Source organism: Panulirus ornatus, chromosome 7, assembly GCF_036320965.1.
Source record: "Panulirus ornatus isolate Po-2019 chromosome 7, ASM3632096v1, whole genome shotgun sequence".
NCBI classification, from domain to species: Eukaryota; Metazoa; Arthropoda; class Malacostraca; order Decapoda; family Palinuridae; genus Panulirus; species Panulirus ornatus.
In genome coordinates this window covers 7,117,342-7,136,060 of record NC_092230.1, presented here as the reverse complement: position 1 = coordinate 7,136,060, position 18,719 = coordinate 7,117,342, and the positions used below count along the sequence as shown (strand labels likewise).

Here is an 18,719-nt window from a genome sequence, read left to right as displayed (position 1 = left end):
ATAAGGCTCAATAAGGTTTGAATTTCAGTTTAAATCCTGCATCTCCTATTGCACACAGTGCATTTTGCCAATCTGGTGTCCACCAGGGAACTCTACGCTGACTGGAAATTGTAGAAACCTTAGGTGTAGAATTCTCAGCAGCCCTCAATATAATAGTAGTTCTATTGAGGACTTTTGTACCATTGTCAATACCAGATATATTTAGGACGGCTTGTTTAGCGAATGACACCCAGTCTGCTCTCCTGTAAATGAATTATGGTGGAGACGGGTCCATGGTGGTGTCGCATGTATAGGAAAGACAGATGGGGAAATGGTCACTTCCAAAGGAGTCGTCGTAAGAACCCCAGTTGCTATTACTCAGTATGTCTGGTGATGACGAAGATGAATCACTAGCTCGAGATATTTGCCAGTTCGGTCGTGTGCACGAGTTCCACTACCATCGTTGAGAAGAGTGAGGCTTGAACGGAGTATAAAGGTAATAATTTGTCTCCCTCTAGAGTCTGCCCGGATACTTCCCCACTGATGATGATGAACATTAAAGTCTCCTAAAATTAGTGCCCTGCGGGGTAACTAATTAATACGTGAATTCAGCTTATCATCGTCGATTGCATTGGTGACTGGGCAGAATAGCGAACAAATGACCAGGTGGATGTTATCCAATTTCGATGAGGAGGAGTTCGAGAGACGTCGCCCAAATCTGGACGTCGAACGCTGGAGCCCCCTCACGCGCACCACTCCACGGATCGTAGGATGAGGAAGGGCGGAGGGACTGTCTTAGAGGTGGAGTAGTATACATCACACACTCGAATCTCACCAGGTCCCACGCACGGTTCACCTCCAGTTGCTGTAAGGTCGTGAAGGTGTCACCAGAGCAGTGGAGGAGTTCATGTGATACTTGCGTCTCTTCGGTGTGGAAGTCGGCCCACTAAGGCTTCCTGGATGAGGACAACTTTTGGACGATGGTGGTACACACATAGCCCTTCAGTGCCGCGAATCTATCAGCCGGGTATCGAACCATATTTTTCACTCGAGGAGAGCCAGGTGAGGAAAGAGGTGTTGGTGTGAGAGGAGAGCCAGGTGCGGAAAGAGGTGTTGGTCTGAGAGGAGAGCCAGGTGAGGAAGGAGGTGTTGGTCTGAGAGGAGAGCCAGGTGAGGAGGGAGGTGTTGGTCTGAGAGGAGAGCCAGGTGAGGAAGGAGGTGTTGGTCTGAGAGGAGAGCCAGGCGCGGAAGTACGTGTTGGTTTGAGAGGAGAGCCAGGTGAGGAAGGAGGTGTTGGTCCAATTGGCGTTACGTGAGGATCGTGGGTCGCTCACCATATCAGCGCGAGAGGCAAGAGCCTCATCCACCTTCTACGTGAGAGTGGTGACGCTGGAGACAACGACCTGTTGAGCGCCCCCCAACGAGAGAAGCGAGTGAGCGCCTCACCGCTGGCGTGCCTCCTGCTAACCAGGCCATCTGTACGAGCCTGAATGGCTTCGAGACGTGCTTCGTGAGGCACATGGAGATGCCGGAGTGCTGACGGCGTTACACGGAGAGGGCAAGGAACTTGTGCGGCATCAGGTGCGGAAGGAAGGGCGTGGCGACGCGAGGTGAGTGGTGTTGGCGCGGTGGGAGCGACAGGGGCGTCGCGGAAGCCTGGCGTCTTGGGCAGCCGCGCCAGACGTTGACCACTGTGTTCTGACGGCGAGGACGTATCCACTGTACACTATCGGCAGCAGGCGGGATAGAGGTAACTGCAGAAGTGGGTGGTGGGACAGTGGGGCTTGGTGAGGCCAGGTGAGGGAGTCATGGCGAGGCAGGCAGCACACCACCAGCAGGATCTATGGCCCCACTTTCCCCCTGAGCAGTTGTGGACACGATGGTTGAGTGTTGTGTTGTTCGAATCGTTCGCAGGGCAGGAGGCTTGTGGGGGAGAGAGAGAGGTGAGAGGCACAGCAGGCGGGAGGTCGATCTAGAAGACTCCATTAACGACCCTGTTGACAGGCTTCCCGTTTTGATGGCATCAACGGACGGAGTAAACGCCTGTTAGTTACCGGGAGAGGGGGAAGGGTTAATGCTAACAGGGTAACGGAGATGGGCCCTGTCTGGTGAGTCCTGCACGTCAAGGGAGAGGGAGAGAAACTCATCAACCACTACCCTGTTCACGACGTCCATGTATGATCTTGTTACGTATTCAGATCGGGGAAAATGCAGGCTAGAGAGGTGGAGGAGGTGGGCGGTCTTTGCCGAGTGCGCGGGGAGGGTATTTCAGGGGCGGGAGGGTATTTCAGGGCAGCCGGTGGGGCAGGAGGAGGAGGTGCCCCTACGCTGAGCGGTAACCACCTCCCGGAACTTCGAGGTTCAGTCTTGTTGTCATATTTCAACTGGGTTGCTCTTTTCTGTGGTAGTTTAGCAAGTACCTAACCTGCGTGTCGCTTGAATGCCTGCCATTCCTCACCATATTTGATTCACTAGCCTGTTTCTCTATGCATTTGCTGGTAGTGATTTAAAAAAGAAGAAAAAGAAAACCCTCCTTAAGACTTGACTGTGTCACTAAGACATTATCCAGAAGCCATGAGAAGACCCGACGTACATGTGGCACTTGGTTCGCGTCTTCCGCACCAACGCTGATGAAAACAGTGCGTGGCAACTCACGCCACATGCTTGGGCCCCCCCAGGGGCTCCATCTCCGTCTCTACGTCAGTGTCAAACGTGTGTGCAAAGGAAGAGGTTGTACGCATGTCCTCTCCACATCTCCTCACTTGGCATTAAGGAGAAAGTGACGTATTAACATTGAAGTTGATTTAACATATACGTTCTGTGTGATGATGATGCAGCTGTAAACTACGCTCGTCTCTGGGATGTTGTTCACTGCAACTTGGGATGGTAGAGCGTCGAAGATTACGGGCGACTTATTGTAACACGGAGATTGAAGAGTGCTTCACTTGGACCGACTGTGGACGATGCTTACAACGAAGATGGGACGTTGGAATGCCCTTCCCTAGGTATGGTGATTTCACGCTGGGGCAACCACTTGGAAAGGTAAGATTAATATGTACCTCCAGCTGTCATAATTTTCTTTTATGTCTTATTGTTCCTTAAGTTTCCCGTCTTAGTTGAACATGGTTCTTCAAGCGTTAGATTATCCTCCTCAGCTGTCATCATTCTCTCCTTTTTATGTCTCATTGTTCCTTAAGTTTCCCTTCTTAGTTGAACATGGTTGTTCAAGCGTTAGATTATCCTCCTCAGCTGTCATCATTCTCTCCTTTTTATGTCTCATTGTTCCTTAAGTTTCCCTTCTTAGCTGAACATCTGTCCAAGCGTTAGATTATCCTCCTCAGCTGTCACAATCATTTTCCTTTTTTTTTTTGTCTCATTGTCCCCTTAAGTTTCGCTTCTTAGTTGAACATGGCTGTTCAAGCGTTAGATTATCCTCCTCAGCTGTCACAATCATTTTCTCTTTTTTTGGTCTCATTGTCCCTCAAGTTTCCCGTCTTAGTTGAACATGGTTGTTCAAGCGTTAGATTATCCTCCTCAGCTGTCATCATTCTCTCCTTTTTATGTCTCATTGTTCCTTAAGTTTCCCTTCTTAGTTGTACATGGTTCTTCAAGCGTTAGATTATCCTCCTCAGCTGTCACAATCATTTTCTCTTTTTATGTCTCATTGTCTCTTAAGTTTCCCTTCTTAGTTGAACATGGTTGTCCAAGCGTTAGATTATCCTCCTCAGCTGTCACAATCATTTTCTCTTATTTTTGTCTCATTGTCCCTTAAGTTTCGCTTCTTAGCTGAACATCTGTCCATGCGTTAGATTATCCTCCTCAGCTGTCACAATCATTTTCTCTTATTTTTGTCTCATTGTCCCTTAAGTTTCGCTTCTTAGTTGAACATGGCTGTTCAAGCGTTAGATTATCCTCCTCAGCTGTCACAATCATTTTCCTTTTTTTTTTTGTCTCATTGTCCCCTTAAGTTTCGCTTCTTAGTTGAACATGGTTGTCCAAGCGTTAGATTATCCTCCTCAGCTGTCACAATCATTTTCTCTTTTTATGTCTCATTGTCCCTTAAGTTTCGCTTCTTAGTTGAACATGGTTGTTCAAGCGTTAGATTATCCTCCTCAGCTGTCACAATCATTTTCTCTTATTTTTGTCTCATTGTCCCTTAAGTTTCCCTTCTTAGCTGAACATGCTGTCCATGCGTTAGATTATCCTCCTCAGCTGTCACAATCATTTTCTCTTTTTATGTCTCATTGTCCCTTAAGTTTCGCTTCTTAGTTGAACATGGTTGTTCAAGCGTTAGATTATCCTCCTCAGCTGTCACAATCATTTTCTCTTATTTTTGTCTCATTGTCCCTTAAGTTTCCCTTCTTAGCTGAACATCTGTCCATGCGTTAGATCATCCTCCTCAGCTGTCACAATCATTTTCCTTTTTTTTTTTGTCTCATTGTCCCTTAAGTTTCCCTTCTTAGTTGAACATCTGTCCATGCGTTAGATTATCCTCCTCAGCTGTCACAATCATTTTGTCTTTTTTTTGTCTCATTGTCCCTTAAGTTTCGCTTCTTAGTTGAACATGGTTGTCCAAGCGTTAGATTATCCTCCTCAGCTGTCACAATCATTTTGTCTTTTTTTGGTCTCATTTTCCCTTAAGTTTCCCTTCTTAGTTGAACATCTGTCCATGCGTTAGATTATCCTCCTCAGCTGTCACAATCATTTTCCTTTTTTTTTTTTTTGTCTCATTGTCCCCTTAAGTTTCCCTTCTTAGTTGAACATGGCTGTTCAAACGTTAGATTATCCTCCTCAGTGTTGTCGTTATTTACTTTCAGATCTTTGGTAACCAGTCGGTCCCAAGACTGCAGTGTTTACCGCACTCTCTTAAGGTGTCTGTAAAAAGTTAAGATACGAAAAAAAAAAAAAGGAAATATAATAACAGTTGTGAAACAATAAGGGGAACTTTTAAGTGTCATTACGTCGTTAGGCGAAAAAAGAAATTGTATTGATCTGAAAAAGCTGTCATTGTTATAGGGTTACGAGCCTTGTATATTACTGGTCAGAAGATGTTTCGATTGGTTAATGTGTCGTAAACCTGACCACCTTAACGACCGTGGTAGTTCACGGGTTTTTGCAGCGCAAACAACCAACTACCCTAATCCTGGGTCGGGTTGTTAAGCCTCTGGGGGAACCACAAGAGGCAGTGGAGGAGACGCTTCGCCCTACACCCAAGTCTTAAGGGGCGCGCCGCTCCTGTAGGAGGGGTTCGACGAATTAACCACAGTTTTGAACGCAAACGAACCCAAATGACAATAATGACGTGGGTGAAATGGGCGCGAAATTACTTTTAAGACGATGTTGAATAGCCATGAAGAGAAGTGAATTATGACGACCTAACTTTTCAAGTTAGGTCGTTGTTGTCTATGTTGTATACTGTGTTTATTGATGGTGAGGAAATGAGTCTCAAGTGGATGAAGTGTGAAGCAGGAGTCGAGCGAGATGTTAATGTCAGTCTAGTGTGATTGCTTCTGTATAGATGGGAGTGTTTTCGGTCGTGGAAAGCATCGAGTAGTGAACGTATGGTGTCAGGATTGTACTGCGAGGAGTTCGAATCCTATTGTTCGTTGTCGCTTTTGTTTGTTTTCTTTTTTTTCCCTTCCTCAGCCACTCTTAAGCATCATATCTGCACACCTATTCAGGCCGGAATGCATACCATCAGCCAAGTGTGTGTGTGTGTGTGTGTGTGTGTGTGTGTGTGTGTGTGTGTGTGTGTAGGGTGGAACTGAAGACTGTATTAATGGGTTAGGCAGATGTTATTTTTTTACGTGTCCCGGTTGTGTTGTGTCTGTGTGTGAGACGCAAGCGCCATTAATTCCTGAATTACACACACACACACACACATACACACACCACACACACACACACATAACACACACACACACACATACACACACACACACACACACACAGAACACATACACACACACACACACACAACACATACACACACATAACACACACACATACTCTCACACACACACACACTTCGACATTTTTTGACATCTTTGCCTCTTCTCTTAGTACATTTTCGGAGAGATTTTGTACTTTTGAGGAAAAGGTAAAAGTGTCGAAATTCGACGAGGGTGGGTTTAGATACAGTTCCTGAAACCATCTCCTTCATACAGACTATAACATTTCATGCAGTTGTTCTATATTGGTAAGATTAGCGACGAAATACATCTATATACGATCTTTTTATTCTGTTTATAACATTGTCTTCATATATCTCTCCCCTTTCAACCCGAAAATAGGAAGGTAGATATATATTTTTTTCTTTTACTTTGGTCGAACTGGATTTAGGAGGAGAGGGTTAGTTCAGGGTGGACGGGGCTTGGTATAATACCTCACCGCGCAGGCCCGGCCAACCTGTGGAAGCCATGGTAGTGTCAGCCCGCTCACTGCCCCGAGCGAGGCTTCCTGTGGACACTGCCGCCTACTGTTGTGGACACTGCCGCCTCCTGTTGTGGACACTGTCTCCTATTGTTGTGGACACTGCCGCCTCCTGTTGTGAACATGGCCACCTCTTGTGGACACTGCCGCCTACTGTTGTGGACACTGCCGTCTGCTGTCATGGACACTCTCTTACTGTTGAAGACACTGTCTCCTACTGTTGTGGACACTGCCACCTCCTGTTGTGGGCACTGTCTCCTACTGTTGTGGACACTGCCACCTCCTGTTGTGGGCACTGCCACCTCCTGTTGTGGGCACTGTCTCCTAGTGTTGTGGACAGTGCCACCTCCTGTTGTGGGCACTGTCTCCTACTGTTGTGTCGACACTGTCCTCTACTGTTGTGGACCTGGTACCTGCCAGTATAATCTGGTACTCACCTGGTACCTACCAGTATAGGATGGTACTCACCATGAACTGTGGCCTGGCTACTGCTGGGTGAGTAACCACACACACACACACACACACACGCCAGCAGCTGAGGTTAGGATGGGTGGGATTCGAACCCAGAGAGACTTCGCGACTCTTCCAAGCGGCGGCCGCGCTGTGACCGTGTTTGGCGAGGTGGATGTTAGGTTGGGGCTTGACCCTCCCTCCCTCCCTCCCTCTCTCGCACTGGGGTTAACTACCTGCCCTTTATGCGAAATTTAATAAAGGAGAAGACATGGAGTCACCTGGGCAAGGTGCGCGCGCAACTGGCTGGACCACGACAAATGAGCATCGCTTGAGTTGGATCGAATCCCCTTTCCATATCGAAGATGTTAACCTTTACGTGTTCGTAACCGTTGAATTCAGCATCACAGACGTCACATACGAATCATCTAAAGTCCAGAGGCTGATTTCTACCTCAGCTATGACATGATTATAGACTGCTCATTCCACTTATCATTTTTCATTTAGTCTTTTCATTCCTTGGAGTCCATTTATGACCATCTTTGTGTGGGAGACTGTGTCACCACACGTTGGTGTCAAGGTCGTTGGATCTATTGGTCTGACACGGGCCCTTTTGCCTGTGGGCGGCCCGGTCTCTGGTTTCTGGTCTTGATTCAGTCTCACCTTAGAGGCGGGAATTCCCCTATGGTCTGTAGTAGGCGTCCCATAGGGTTTCTTTGAATCGTCTGTGGTAGCGAGGCCGGTGGTAGTACGTGGTCTTCCTCACTGAAATCAGGGACTCTTTCGCGGAGACTTTGCGTCGCTGGACAGTCCAGCATGTAGTGTTCCAGTGGCACCGGGCAGTAGACGCAGTTCTTCATGACACCGTCAGTTAAACTTTGCCACGTCCATTGGTAGCCCAGTCGTAGACGCTGTAGATTGACGAAGGTATTCCTGCTCATATTTCTCTGTCGTTGTATGGTGGCTCCCAGTGACGTGGCCACCATGTACCATTGGCCCGCCTGGCTGCTGCTTCTGGTAGATGGTGCTTCATTTCTTGCAGGCTCACTGGAACATGCACACCTGGATGTTGTTGAAGCGTGTACCTGCTTTAGCTGCCTCGTCTGCTGTCTCGTCTTCCCTCGATCCTCACGTGGCTCGGGATCCAGTGTATGGTGACGGGACGACCCCTGTCGCTGCGGCTCTTGGAGCTGAGGGAGGGAGGATCGAGGTGACGAGCGTGATGTTGTCCTTTGGGAGGGTGTGTCGCACAGCCTTGCACTGCTGGCCTGGAGTCCGTGTGTATTATCACGGGCTTCGAGTACGTGGTGGCTCCATGTTCCAGGTACCAGCTCCGTTTGTCGTGTGGGGCAGCCATTCGACAGCCTCCAGAGGCGAGTGTGACTTTGTGTGTAGATGGCCGGAGCTCCCGACCACCCCTCACTCATCTGTCTGGTCCGCTGATCCGTCTGTGATGTATGCCACAGCTCCAGCAGGCGTCTTAGTGGCCATGGCTCTCAGACTCAAGTCTTCTAACGTCTTCCTGCTTGGAGGCTAGACTTCGTGTCTCCTAGTGCTGTGACTGCGAAGGTGGCTGGCGGAGGGGTCCTATGGAGGTGGTAAAAGTATACCGATGGTGTGGTGCGTCTTCCGTCTGCAGTGTGGATGTCTCCGCTCGGAGGCGTGGATGATATTGGCCGCCTCGTGCGTCCAGGAGGTTCCTCGCGTCCTGTGGTCTGGGTGAAGAGCGGCCCCGGATTTTTGACGTTCGTGGTGGAGGGCTCCTACTTCGACCTCCAAGATCTTGGCTTAGGGTCGCCACTGTTGTCTGCTTGACTCTTGCTTCTAGGGGAGGTGATGGGAGTCCAGTCTTCATCTGCAGGTTGCATGCAGAGCCTGGTCCACATGGGAGAGCTCCCAGCATGGCCCTGAGAGCATTAATTTGGATGACCTCCATGTTGGTCACCTGGTTATCATCCCTCAGGCCCAAGAGTGCTGGGGCACAGTGGTCTGTCTACCAGCGACCTGATGGCGGCGGTGAGGGAGGTCCTGAGCACCTCCATACTTACCCCCAGCGGCTGGACGAGGCAAGCGATCTCATTAGGTTTCCTCTGCTTCTCGTCTTCTGTCGGGAGATACTGAAGCTCCGTCCTGAAGCTGAAGTTTGTGATCAAACCGCACAGCAAGACACGGGTGGATGTCGGCCGGCCCAGACCCAGGTTACCCGGCGTTCTCTGGAAGGGAGAGGCATCCTGTCTGGTCTCGTGGAGCTGAGAGCCATCGCCCTCGTCTTGTTTGGGTTGGAGCCCCAGTCGGTTGTACTCGTTTTCACTCAGCTTAATCGCGTGTTGGGCGTTGTCGACTCTCCTGCGCCCTCGCACTAGCAGCTGGAGGTCCTCGGCGTAGCAGAGGAGCTTAGCTGCTGTAGGCCTAAAAGGGCAGGAGCTTCACAAGGTTCTCCATCAGGTTGGTGAAGACTACGCCAGAGGAGCTTAGCTGCTGTAGGCCTAAAAGGGGAGGAGCTTCACAAGGTTCTCCATCAGGCTGGTGAAGACTACGCCAGAAGAGCTTCACAAAGTTCTCCGTTGGTGAAGACTACGCCAGAGGAGCTTAGCTGCTGTAGGCCTGAAAGGGGAGGAGCTTCACAAGGTTCTCCATCAGGTTGGTGAAGAGTGTTGGGGTGAAGATGCCTCCTTGTCGGGTGCCATTCTCCAGGGGCTTGTCTGAAGAAGGCGACTCCCTCGGAATCATTCTCGTTTTCTGGCGGTGCGTCAGGTAACGCTGGATCATCCACCCGCTGAGCCTGGCCTTGGACTTTATATCCTGGCGTGCGAAATAGCCACTGGTGGCCACCTCGACTAACCCGCACTGTCATCGGAACGCTTGCGTTGTTAGGGAATCGGCCGATAAAATTTCCAGCCACTCATGAATCGGTGACATGAAAAAATAATCGGCCCATTAACATTTCGGGGGAGAGAGAGAGAGAGAGAGAGAGAGAGAGAGAGAGAGAGAGAGAGAGAGAGTGGTGGAAAGAAAAAGTTTGCTCTGTCGCTGGAAACCATTTATAACTTCTGCTGGAACGCATCAAAAGTGTAAAAAAAAAAAAAAAGAAAAAAAAAAGAAATCTTGAAAGCTCGTTTTCTGTTGGATTTTTCCAAGGGGGACCTCGCGCATATTTCATCATAGCCCCCCCCCTTTTTTTATGTACTAATCCGGCAGATGTGAAAGTATATGGGGGGGGATGTAGGGATGGGTGAGGCTTAATGGGTCCAGGTACTGGTTAAAAAAAAAAAGATACATAATAAACAGAAGAGTTCAGGATTAAAGGTGGCCTCCATTGCTCTTAGGGGAAGTACTATTACCGAAAACGGGTTTTTGGGGGTATCTGATTAAACGTATGTTTTTGAATCCCAAGTATTAATAGTCGATCATGTCCCCTGCTTGCATAGAGGTGGTCTGTTAACCAGGCCAGTTGGGAGCGAGTGTTGGTTGCACTGCGGGTGGGTGTGTGTGTGTGTGTGTGTGTGTGTGTGTGTGTGTGTGGAGAAAATGTTTTTTTTTTTCTTTTTTTTAAATTACTCTTGTGTGTCCCCCCGACATAATTGTGGTCTGTTGACTGAGCGAGAGATAGATTGGGGACGAATGAGAGAGAGAGAGAGAGAGAGAGAGAGAGAGAGAGAGAGAGAGAGAGAGAGAGAGAGAGAGAGAGAGAGAGAGGAAAGAGTGGAGAATGGAGTCAGAAAATAAGGGCTTGAAAATAAGAGGAGGGGGGGGGAGTAGTTCCCCAGCACTAGAACATCTCTTCCCCCCCCCCCATGCCCCCAACCCAACACCCACGCCTACACCCTACACCCACGCCCCTCCGCCATTGTCCCGCTCCTTTAGACTTCCTCCATGTGTTCTGTTGTCCCTTGCGAAATATTCCGAGAGCCAGAGTTATCGGACGCACCCCCGAACCCACACACACACACACCATGTGACCTACACATCTTTCAGCCCCCCTTTTTTCTTTGTTTTTATTTTTATACGCAAAGATACGACGAGCTATGATTCCCCCAACCCCCGGAGATGAGACACGAGTGTTGTGAGCTCTCTGGGGAAAGTCCCCCCCCCCAAGTGTATCTACTTATCTGTTCCATTGTACAAAGGCAAAGGGGATGAAGGTGAGTGCTCAAATTACAGAGGTATAAGTTTGTTGAGTATTCCTGGTAAATTATATGGGAGGGTATTGATTGAGAGGGTGAAGGCATGTACAGAGCATCAGATTGGAGAAGAGCAGTGTGGTTTCAGAAGTGGTAGAGAATGTGTGGATCAGGTGTTTGCTTTGAAGAATGTATGTGTGAAATACTTAGAAAAGCAAATGGATTTGTATGTAGCATTTATGGATCTGGAGAAGGCATATGATAGAGTTGATAGAGATGCTCTTTGGAAGGTATTAAGAATATATGGTGTGGGAGGCAAGTTGTTACAAGCGGTGAAAAGTTTTTATCGAGGATGTAAGGCATGTATACGTGTAGGAAGAGAGGAAAGTGATTGGTTCTCAGTGAATGTAGGTTTGCGGCAGGGGTGTGTGATGTCTCTATGGTTGTTTGATTTGTTTATGGATGGGGTTGTTAGGGAGGTGAATGCAAGAGTTTTGGAGAGAGGGGCAAGTATGCAGTCTGTTGTGGATGAGAGGGCTTGGGAAGTGAGTCAGTTGTTCGCTGATGATACAGCGCTGGTGCCTGATTCGTGTGAAAAACTGCAGAAGCTGGTGACTGAGTTTGGTAAAGTGTGTGAAAGAAGAAAGCCGAGAGTAAATGTGAATAAGAGCAAGGTTATTAGTTACAGTAGGGTTGAGGGACAAGTCAACTGGGAGGTAAGTTTGAATGGAGAAAAACTGGAGGAAGTGAAGTGTTTTAGATATCTGGGAGTGGATCTGGCAGCGGATGAACCATGGAAGCGGAAGTGAGTCAGAGGGTGGGGAAGGGGCGAAAGTTCTGGGAGCGTTGAAAAATGTGTGGAAGGCGTGAACATTATCTCGGAAAGCAAAAATGGGTATGTTTGAAGGAATGGTGGTTCCAACAATGTTATATGGTTGCGAGGTGGCGGGGTGGCGACGAGAATCGATGAAGGCAGCAAGTATGAATATGTACATGTGTATATATGCATATGTCTGTGTATGTATATGTAGGTATACCATGAAATGTATAGGTATGTATATGTACGTGTGTGGGCGTTTATGTATATGCATGTGTATGTGGGCGGGTTGGACCAATCTTTCGTCTGTTTCCTTGCGCTACCTCGCTAACGCGGGAGACGGCGATTAAGTAGAATAACTACTACTAATAATGATAATGATGATAATGATAGTAATAGTAATGATAAGAATATTAATAATAATAATAATAATAATAATAATAATAATGATAATAACATAGATCTTGAGACAAGTTGGTTTTGTGGGATCAGTGGGAGGTAAAATCGAAGTGGCACTCGAGTGGATAACACGTCAACTTACCCCCTACACCACCACTTCATTCAACGCTCCCCTTCCCCCCTAAAGAACCCCCCCCCTCTTTAACCCTCCCTCCAGCAGTAATACATACTTATACAAAAGAACTTCTTCTTAACCCATTCTTTACGTTTCATTCATATTCTTTTTTCTTTCAATACTTCTTTCAAGGTCCCTCGCTTTTTGAAGGGAAAAAAAACGTGTATAGTGAAAGAAGTATGTTAGAGTGTATGATGAAAGACCTGCCCCCCCCCCCCCCCCCCCCTCGGGAAAGTACGATGAATGAAACTATGTTAGACTGTGAGAAAATATGTGTTAGGAAAAATAATATAACATGGTGAATGAAGCTGTGTTAGATTATATGAGAGAACCTGAGTTACTGAAAAGATATGGTGAATGAAGTTGTTAGAAGAAAATCTATGTTAGTATTTGAAAGAAATCATGTTAGAAAAGAACATGATGAAACTATTTAAGGTCGAGGAATGACGCTGTGTTAGAGAATGAACTGGAAGAAATATGACGAAGACATTTTTGTTTGAAAGTACTGAGCGTCGAAAGGGTATGATGAGAGATATATCAGAGGGTATGCTGAGATATAACCAAGAGTATGATGAGATATAACAAAGAGTATGATGAGATATATACTCGAGGTTATGATGCAAGGTATATCAAAGGGCTTGATTAGGTATACCAGAAGGTATGGTGAGATATATACCAGAGGGTATGATGAGATATATATCAAAGGGTATGATGATGTATACCAGAAGGTATGATGAGATATATCAGACAGTATGATAAGATATATATATATATATATATATATATATATATATATATATATATATATATATATATATATATATATATATATATATATATATATCAGAGGGTATGGTGAGAGATGTACCAGAAGGTGTGATAAAAGATATACCAGAGGGTATGATAAAAGATATACCAGACAGAGTGATAAAAGATATATCAGAGGGATATGATAAGAACCTTTACGTAAAAATATATCATGGTATATACACACACTTTATATCAACCGGCCAGAAAATTAAAATTCACAACTTTTGTTATTGAAAAAGGACCACATATAACCTCTTCTATTTTTTTTTCAATAAATCGTCATGACACCTCACAAAATATTCCATAAGACAAAATATATAAAATAAAAGCCTTAATGATAACAATAACTTTGGACTTTAATGTCTCTTTTGTTTACCATACACCACCCAACCACCCCAGCCCGTGGTGTGAGCACTCGACACAACATAATATCAATACAAAATATAACCCTACAGATTGTGAACACGAAACCACCCCAACCCGTGGTGTGAGCACTTGACACAGCATAACATCAATTACAAAATATAACTCTACATATTGTAAACACCTAAATACATCCATAACAACTCGTGTCCCGATATCTTTACATAATCATAGGCCACAGGGGAAAAGAATGGAAAATCGTAGCACAAGAACATGATTCATGTCAAGGGGCGTTACTTACGAACATGATGGGGTCTGGCGTTATTTGGACTAAAAGTAAGGACCGACCTATTATAACCTCAACTTAGTAACGGGAAAATAAGGTTATGAGATTTTTTTTGGAGGGGTTACATTGCCAACCACCACACCACAAAGGTTGGTAATGCCATTTGTGTATTACAGGGAAAGGGTTTTTTACACTGGTAAGGCCCCTGTCTCTTAACCGTGTATGTATGTACACCCAGCAAAAGAAATATCTTTACATTTTTGTGATTAGAATGAATTTTCATTAAAAAGTGTGTGTGTGTGTGTGTGTGTGTGTGTGTGTGTGTGTGTGTGTGTGTGTGTGTGTGTGTGTGTGTGTGATTACCTAATTGTAATCACCTATTTGTACTGTAGGGGGGAGGGGGAGACTTTACACTCTTGGGGCCCCCATCTCTGGAACATTCTTTGCGACTAAAAAACTTTTTTCAACTTGTACATATTGTCTGAATCGGCCATAACCTCAGTCATTCTGTTCTGTTCATCCACAACTGTTATACTTTACCTTATTTTTTGTAACAAGGTTCTTGTTTACTTTTGTTATGTCCTCTGGTTGCCCTGACCTTACATATCTCTCAAAGAACTGTTCACTGTAAACGTCAATGATATGTTTTAAAAACCTGAAAGTTGTGATCAGGTCCCCCCTCATTCTTTTCTCTTCCAAGGGAGCATATTGAAAGCCTCTACCCTTTTCCATGTACTACGACTCTCTCATGTTTTTGTGCCATCTTTGTTGCCCTCCTCTGGACCTTCTCTATCAGCTCTTTGTGCTTCTTTAGGTGTGGGGACCATTTTTGAGAGGCATATTTTAGTTCTGGCCTTACGTCGGATATGAACAGTTCCCTTCCACTGTTATTATCTGTTCATCGAACATAGTTCTGCCCCTAATATTCCTGCCTGCTTGTAGATCAGCCTTCCATTGTGGGCCAGTGTCATATGCTTTCTGGCAGTCCAGATACAGTCCTGCCGGTCTTTTCCATTTAGCAGAGAGAAAACTCACTCTTTCGTGGAAATCTGAAAGGTCCACTGCACGTGTGTATGTGGTGACGATTTGTGTATTGCAGGGAGAGAGTTAATACACTCGTGTTTCCCCGTCTCAGCCTGGTATGTGTACTGTCTCTTTTACTCCTGTGTACACACACAAACACACACACACACACACACACACACACACACACACACACACACACACAGAGCCTAAGTCACGTAACCCTGAACTGACAAGCCCCGAGGGAAGAACACCTAGAATGAGTGTGGGCCGACTCTCTCTCTCTCTCTCTCTCTCTCTCTCTCTCTCTCTCTCTCTCTCTCTCTCTCTCTCTCTCTCTCCCTCCCCCATCCCGGGTTCGGTAACGTCAACCATCACACCGAATAAAATACCAAAAGGATAACAGAAAATGATATATCCCTTTGTCTCGTGTGTGTGTGTGTGTGTGTGTGTGTGTGTGTGTGTGTGTGTGTGTGTCTCGTGTGTGTGTGTGCGCGTAAACGCACCACGACCGTCATTGTTAACGAGTCTAAATGTCATTTGTCTTTTACAAGATTTTCCAAAAAGAGAGAGAGAGAGAAAAAAAAAATTGTATATTCATCTAACACATTTTTCGTCATTCTAATTTAATCCTGTCAAGTGAATACTTTTTTCTATCACTTTGTACTGCGTAATGGAATTATAGACCCAGCCCCGCCCCGCCAGCACAGCTTCCACTCGCCATCCAAAATATTTGTTATGTAATTGTATTAAGTTGGGTAATTATGTTTGCCCGGGATAACACGTAGTTTTGTGTATATGTGGAACATGTTTTTATTCGTATTCAATCTTGGTGTGTGTGTGTGTGTGTGTGTGTGTGTGTGTGTGTGTGTGTGTGTTTGTGGGTGTGTGTGTGTGGGTGTGTGGTCATTAACTTTAGAAATTATGAATAGTTTGGAAGGTATGCAAACCTAGTGAATTATGAATACTTTGGAAGGTATGCAAACCTAGTATGAATGTTCGTTTAGTCTAGCTCTCCTAACTTCTACTCTTCTTATCCTCCTTTCGATCACTGTATTCCCGAGTAGAATTTTTCCAAGAATCCTTTTTACTAGATTCTTTTTTGAATTTTTGTTTTATAGTCTCCAAGAACTCGTCCCTCCATTTGAGGGCTCCAAAAACGACACCTCCAAAAACCCTCTCCCATAACACCACAGTCCTTCCCACTCATTAGACAGGAAATATTATTGATAACTTTACCTCTAATTACCCCTGAGCCACATGTATAATGAGGATGTTTGGAGTCTGAAAATGATCCTAAACAAACGAGTTTTCTTTTGTTTTCTTTTTTTGGTTTGGTGGCAGTTTACATGAGGAAGACACACACAACAGGAGGCCTGATTGGCCCACAACGGAGTTTTCTGGAAGAAAACGTTTTTAACTTGACAAGAAAGTATAATTCCGCTCAGTAACTTCTCTTAAGCTATCACTGACTCCCCGCTGTTGTACATTAACCTTCTAGTGTCCCCGTTAACGTTGTCGTTTATACAGTTTATCTCCGGCGGGTTTTTCTCAGAGAATACCTGAATTTTTGAAATATTCGTCTAAACTACTTTTGAGGATATCTAGCATTCACTATGACGGTAACTTTATTCCAGTGCTCAACACAGCTATAGGAAAAGAAGCATTTTCCCACGTCCGGACTACATCTTTTAGCTTTGACTCGTACTCCATTAGCCCTGGTAACCGTATTTTCCTGCATTTCGAAAAGATGTTCATGATTTACTTTATCGAAGTAGTTCATAATTTTCGAACACTTGGATTAAGTCGCCACGAAGTCTACGTTTTTTTTTTTTCTTTTTTAAAGGGAGAAGAGATCCAATTGCCTTAGCCTCTCTTCGTATGCCAGATTCTAAGGGTTGGGCTCGGCTTAAAACCCCCCAAAGAGCTCACGGGCCAACGTCGAATATCATAGACTAGGCATTAATGTAATCCAGTAACTGAATTATCATTAAACGCACGACAGTTTGGGCAAATCCGATGTAGTTTAACGAAGGGAAAAAACATATTGTGTTCTCTGTACTACCACTCTGTGTTATTACAAGCAAAAAATGTCAGTTCTAAGTAATTGTTTACCATATATTGTATTGTAAAAATCACGGTTTAGCAGTACAGTAGAATATATTTCGATATCAATATTTTCCATAACAATAGCTATATATCAAAATATATTTCAATATCAATATTTTCCATAATAATAACTATATAGGAGATTATATTTCTATATCAATATTTTCCATAACAATAGCTATTATTATTATTTTGCTTTGTTGCTGTCTCCCGCGTTAGCGAGGTAACGCAAGGAAACAGACGAAAGAATGGCCCAAACCACCCACATACACATGTATATACATACACGTCCACACACGCAAATATACATACCTATACATCTCAACGTATATATATATATATATATATATATATATATATATATATATATATATATATATATATATATATATATATATATACACACACACAGGCATATACATATATACACATGTACATAATTCATACTGTCTGCCTTTATTCATTCCCATCGCCACCCCGCCACACATGAAATAACAACCCCCTCCCCACTCATGTGCGCGAGGCAGCGCTAGGAAGACAACAAAGGTCCCATTCGTTCACACTCAGTCTCTAGCTGTCATGTAATAATGCACCGAAACCACAGCTCCCTTTCCACATCCAGGCCCCACAGAACTTTCCATGGTTTACCCCAGACGCTTCACATGCCCTGGTTCAATCTATTGACAGCACGTCGACCCCGGTATACCATATCGTTCCAATTCACTCTATTCCTTGCACGCCTTTCACCCTGCTGCATGTTCAGGCCCCGATCACTCAAAATCTTTTTCACTCCATCTCTCCACCTCCAATTAGGTCTCCCACTTCTCCTCGTTCCCTCCACCTCAGACACATATATCATCTTGGTCAATCTTTCCTCACTCATTCTCTTCATGTAACCAAACCATTTCAAAACACCCTCTTCTGCTCTCTCAACCACACTCTTTTTATTACCACACACCTCTCTTACCGTATTATTACTTACTCGATCAAACCACCTCACACCCCATATTGTTCTTAACATCTCATTTCCAGCAAATCCACTCTCCTGCGCACAACTCTATCCATAGCCCACGCCTCGCAACCATACAACATTGTTGGAACCACTATTCCTTCAAACATACCCATTTTTGCTTTCCGAGATAAAGTTCTCGACTTCCACACATTCTTCAAGGCTGCCAGAATTTTCGCCCCCTCCCCCACCCTATGATTCACTTCCGCTTCCATGGTTCCATCCGCTGCCAAATCCACTCCCAGATATCTAAAACACTTCACTTCCTCCAGTTTTTCTCCATTCAAACTTACCTCCCAATTGATTTGACCCTCAACCCTACTGTACCTAATAACCTTGCTCTTATTCACATTTACTCTCAACTTTCTTCTTTCACACACTTTACCAAACTCATTCACCAGCTTCTGCAGTTTCTCACATGAATCAGCCACCAGCGCTGTATCATCAGCGAACAACAACTGACTCACTTCCCAAGCTCTCTCATCCACAACAGACTGCATACTTGCCCCTCTTTCCAAAACCCTTGCATTCACCTCCCTAACAACCCCATCCATAAACAAATTAAACAACCATGGAGACATCACACACCCCTGTCGCAGACCTACATTCACTGAGAACCAATCACTTTCCTCTCTTCCTACACGTACACATGCCTTACATCCTCGATAAAAACTTTTCATTGCTTCTAACAACTTGCCTCCCACACCATATATTCTTAATACCTTCCTCAGAGCATCTCTATCAAC

The 18,719-nt window shown here is 45.2% G+C and overlaps 1 protein-coding gene across 1 annotated transcript in view; it reads left to right on the top strand.

Moving 5' to 3' along the window:
* The first annotated feature begins 2,570 nt into the window (after window positions 1-2,570).
* The window catches only part of LOC139749400 (uncharacterized), a 64,630-nt gene continuing 48,481 nt past the window's right edge, over window positions 2,571-18,719 (top strand). The window contains exon 1 of the mRNA XM_071663209.1: window positions 2,571-3,021. Within this exon, the coding sequence (XP_071519310.1) occupies window positions 2,987-3,021 (35 nt within the window). The 5' untranslated portion in view covers window positions 2,571-2,986. The remainder of the gene's footprint in view (window positions 3,022-18,719) is intronic.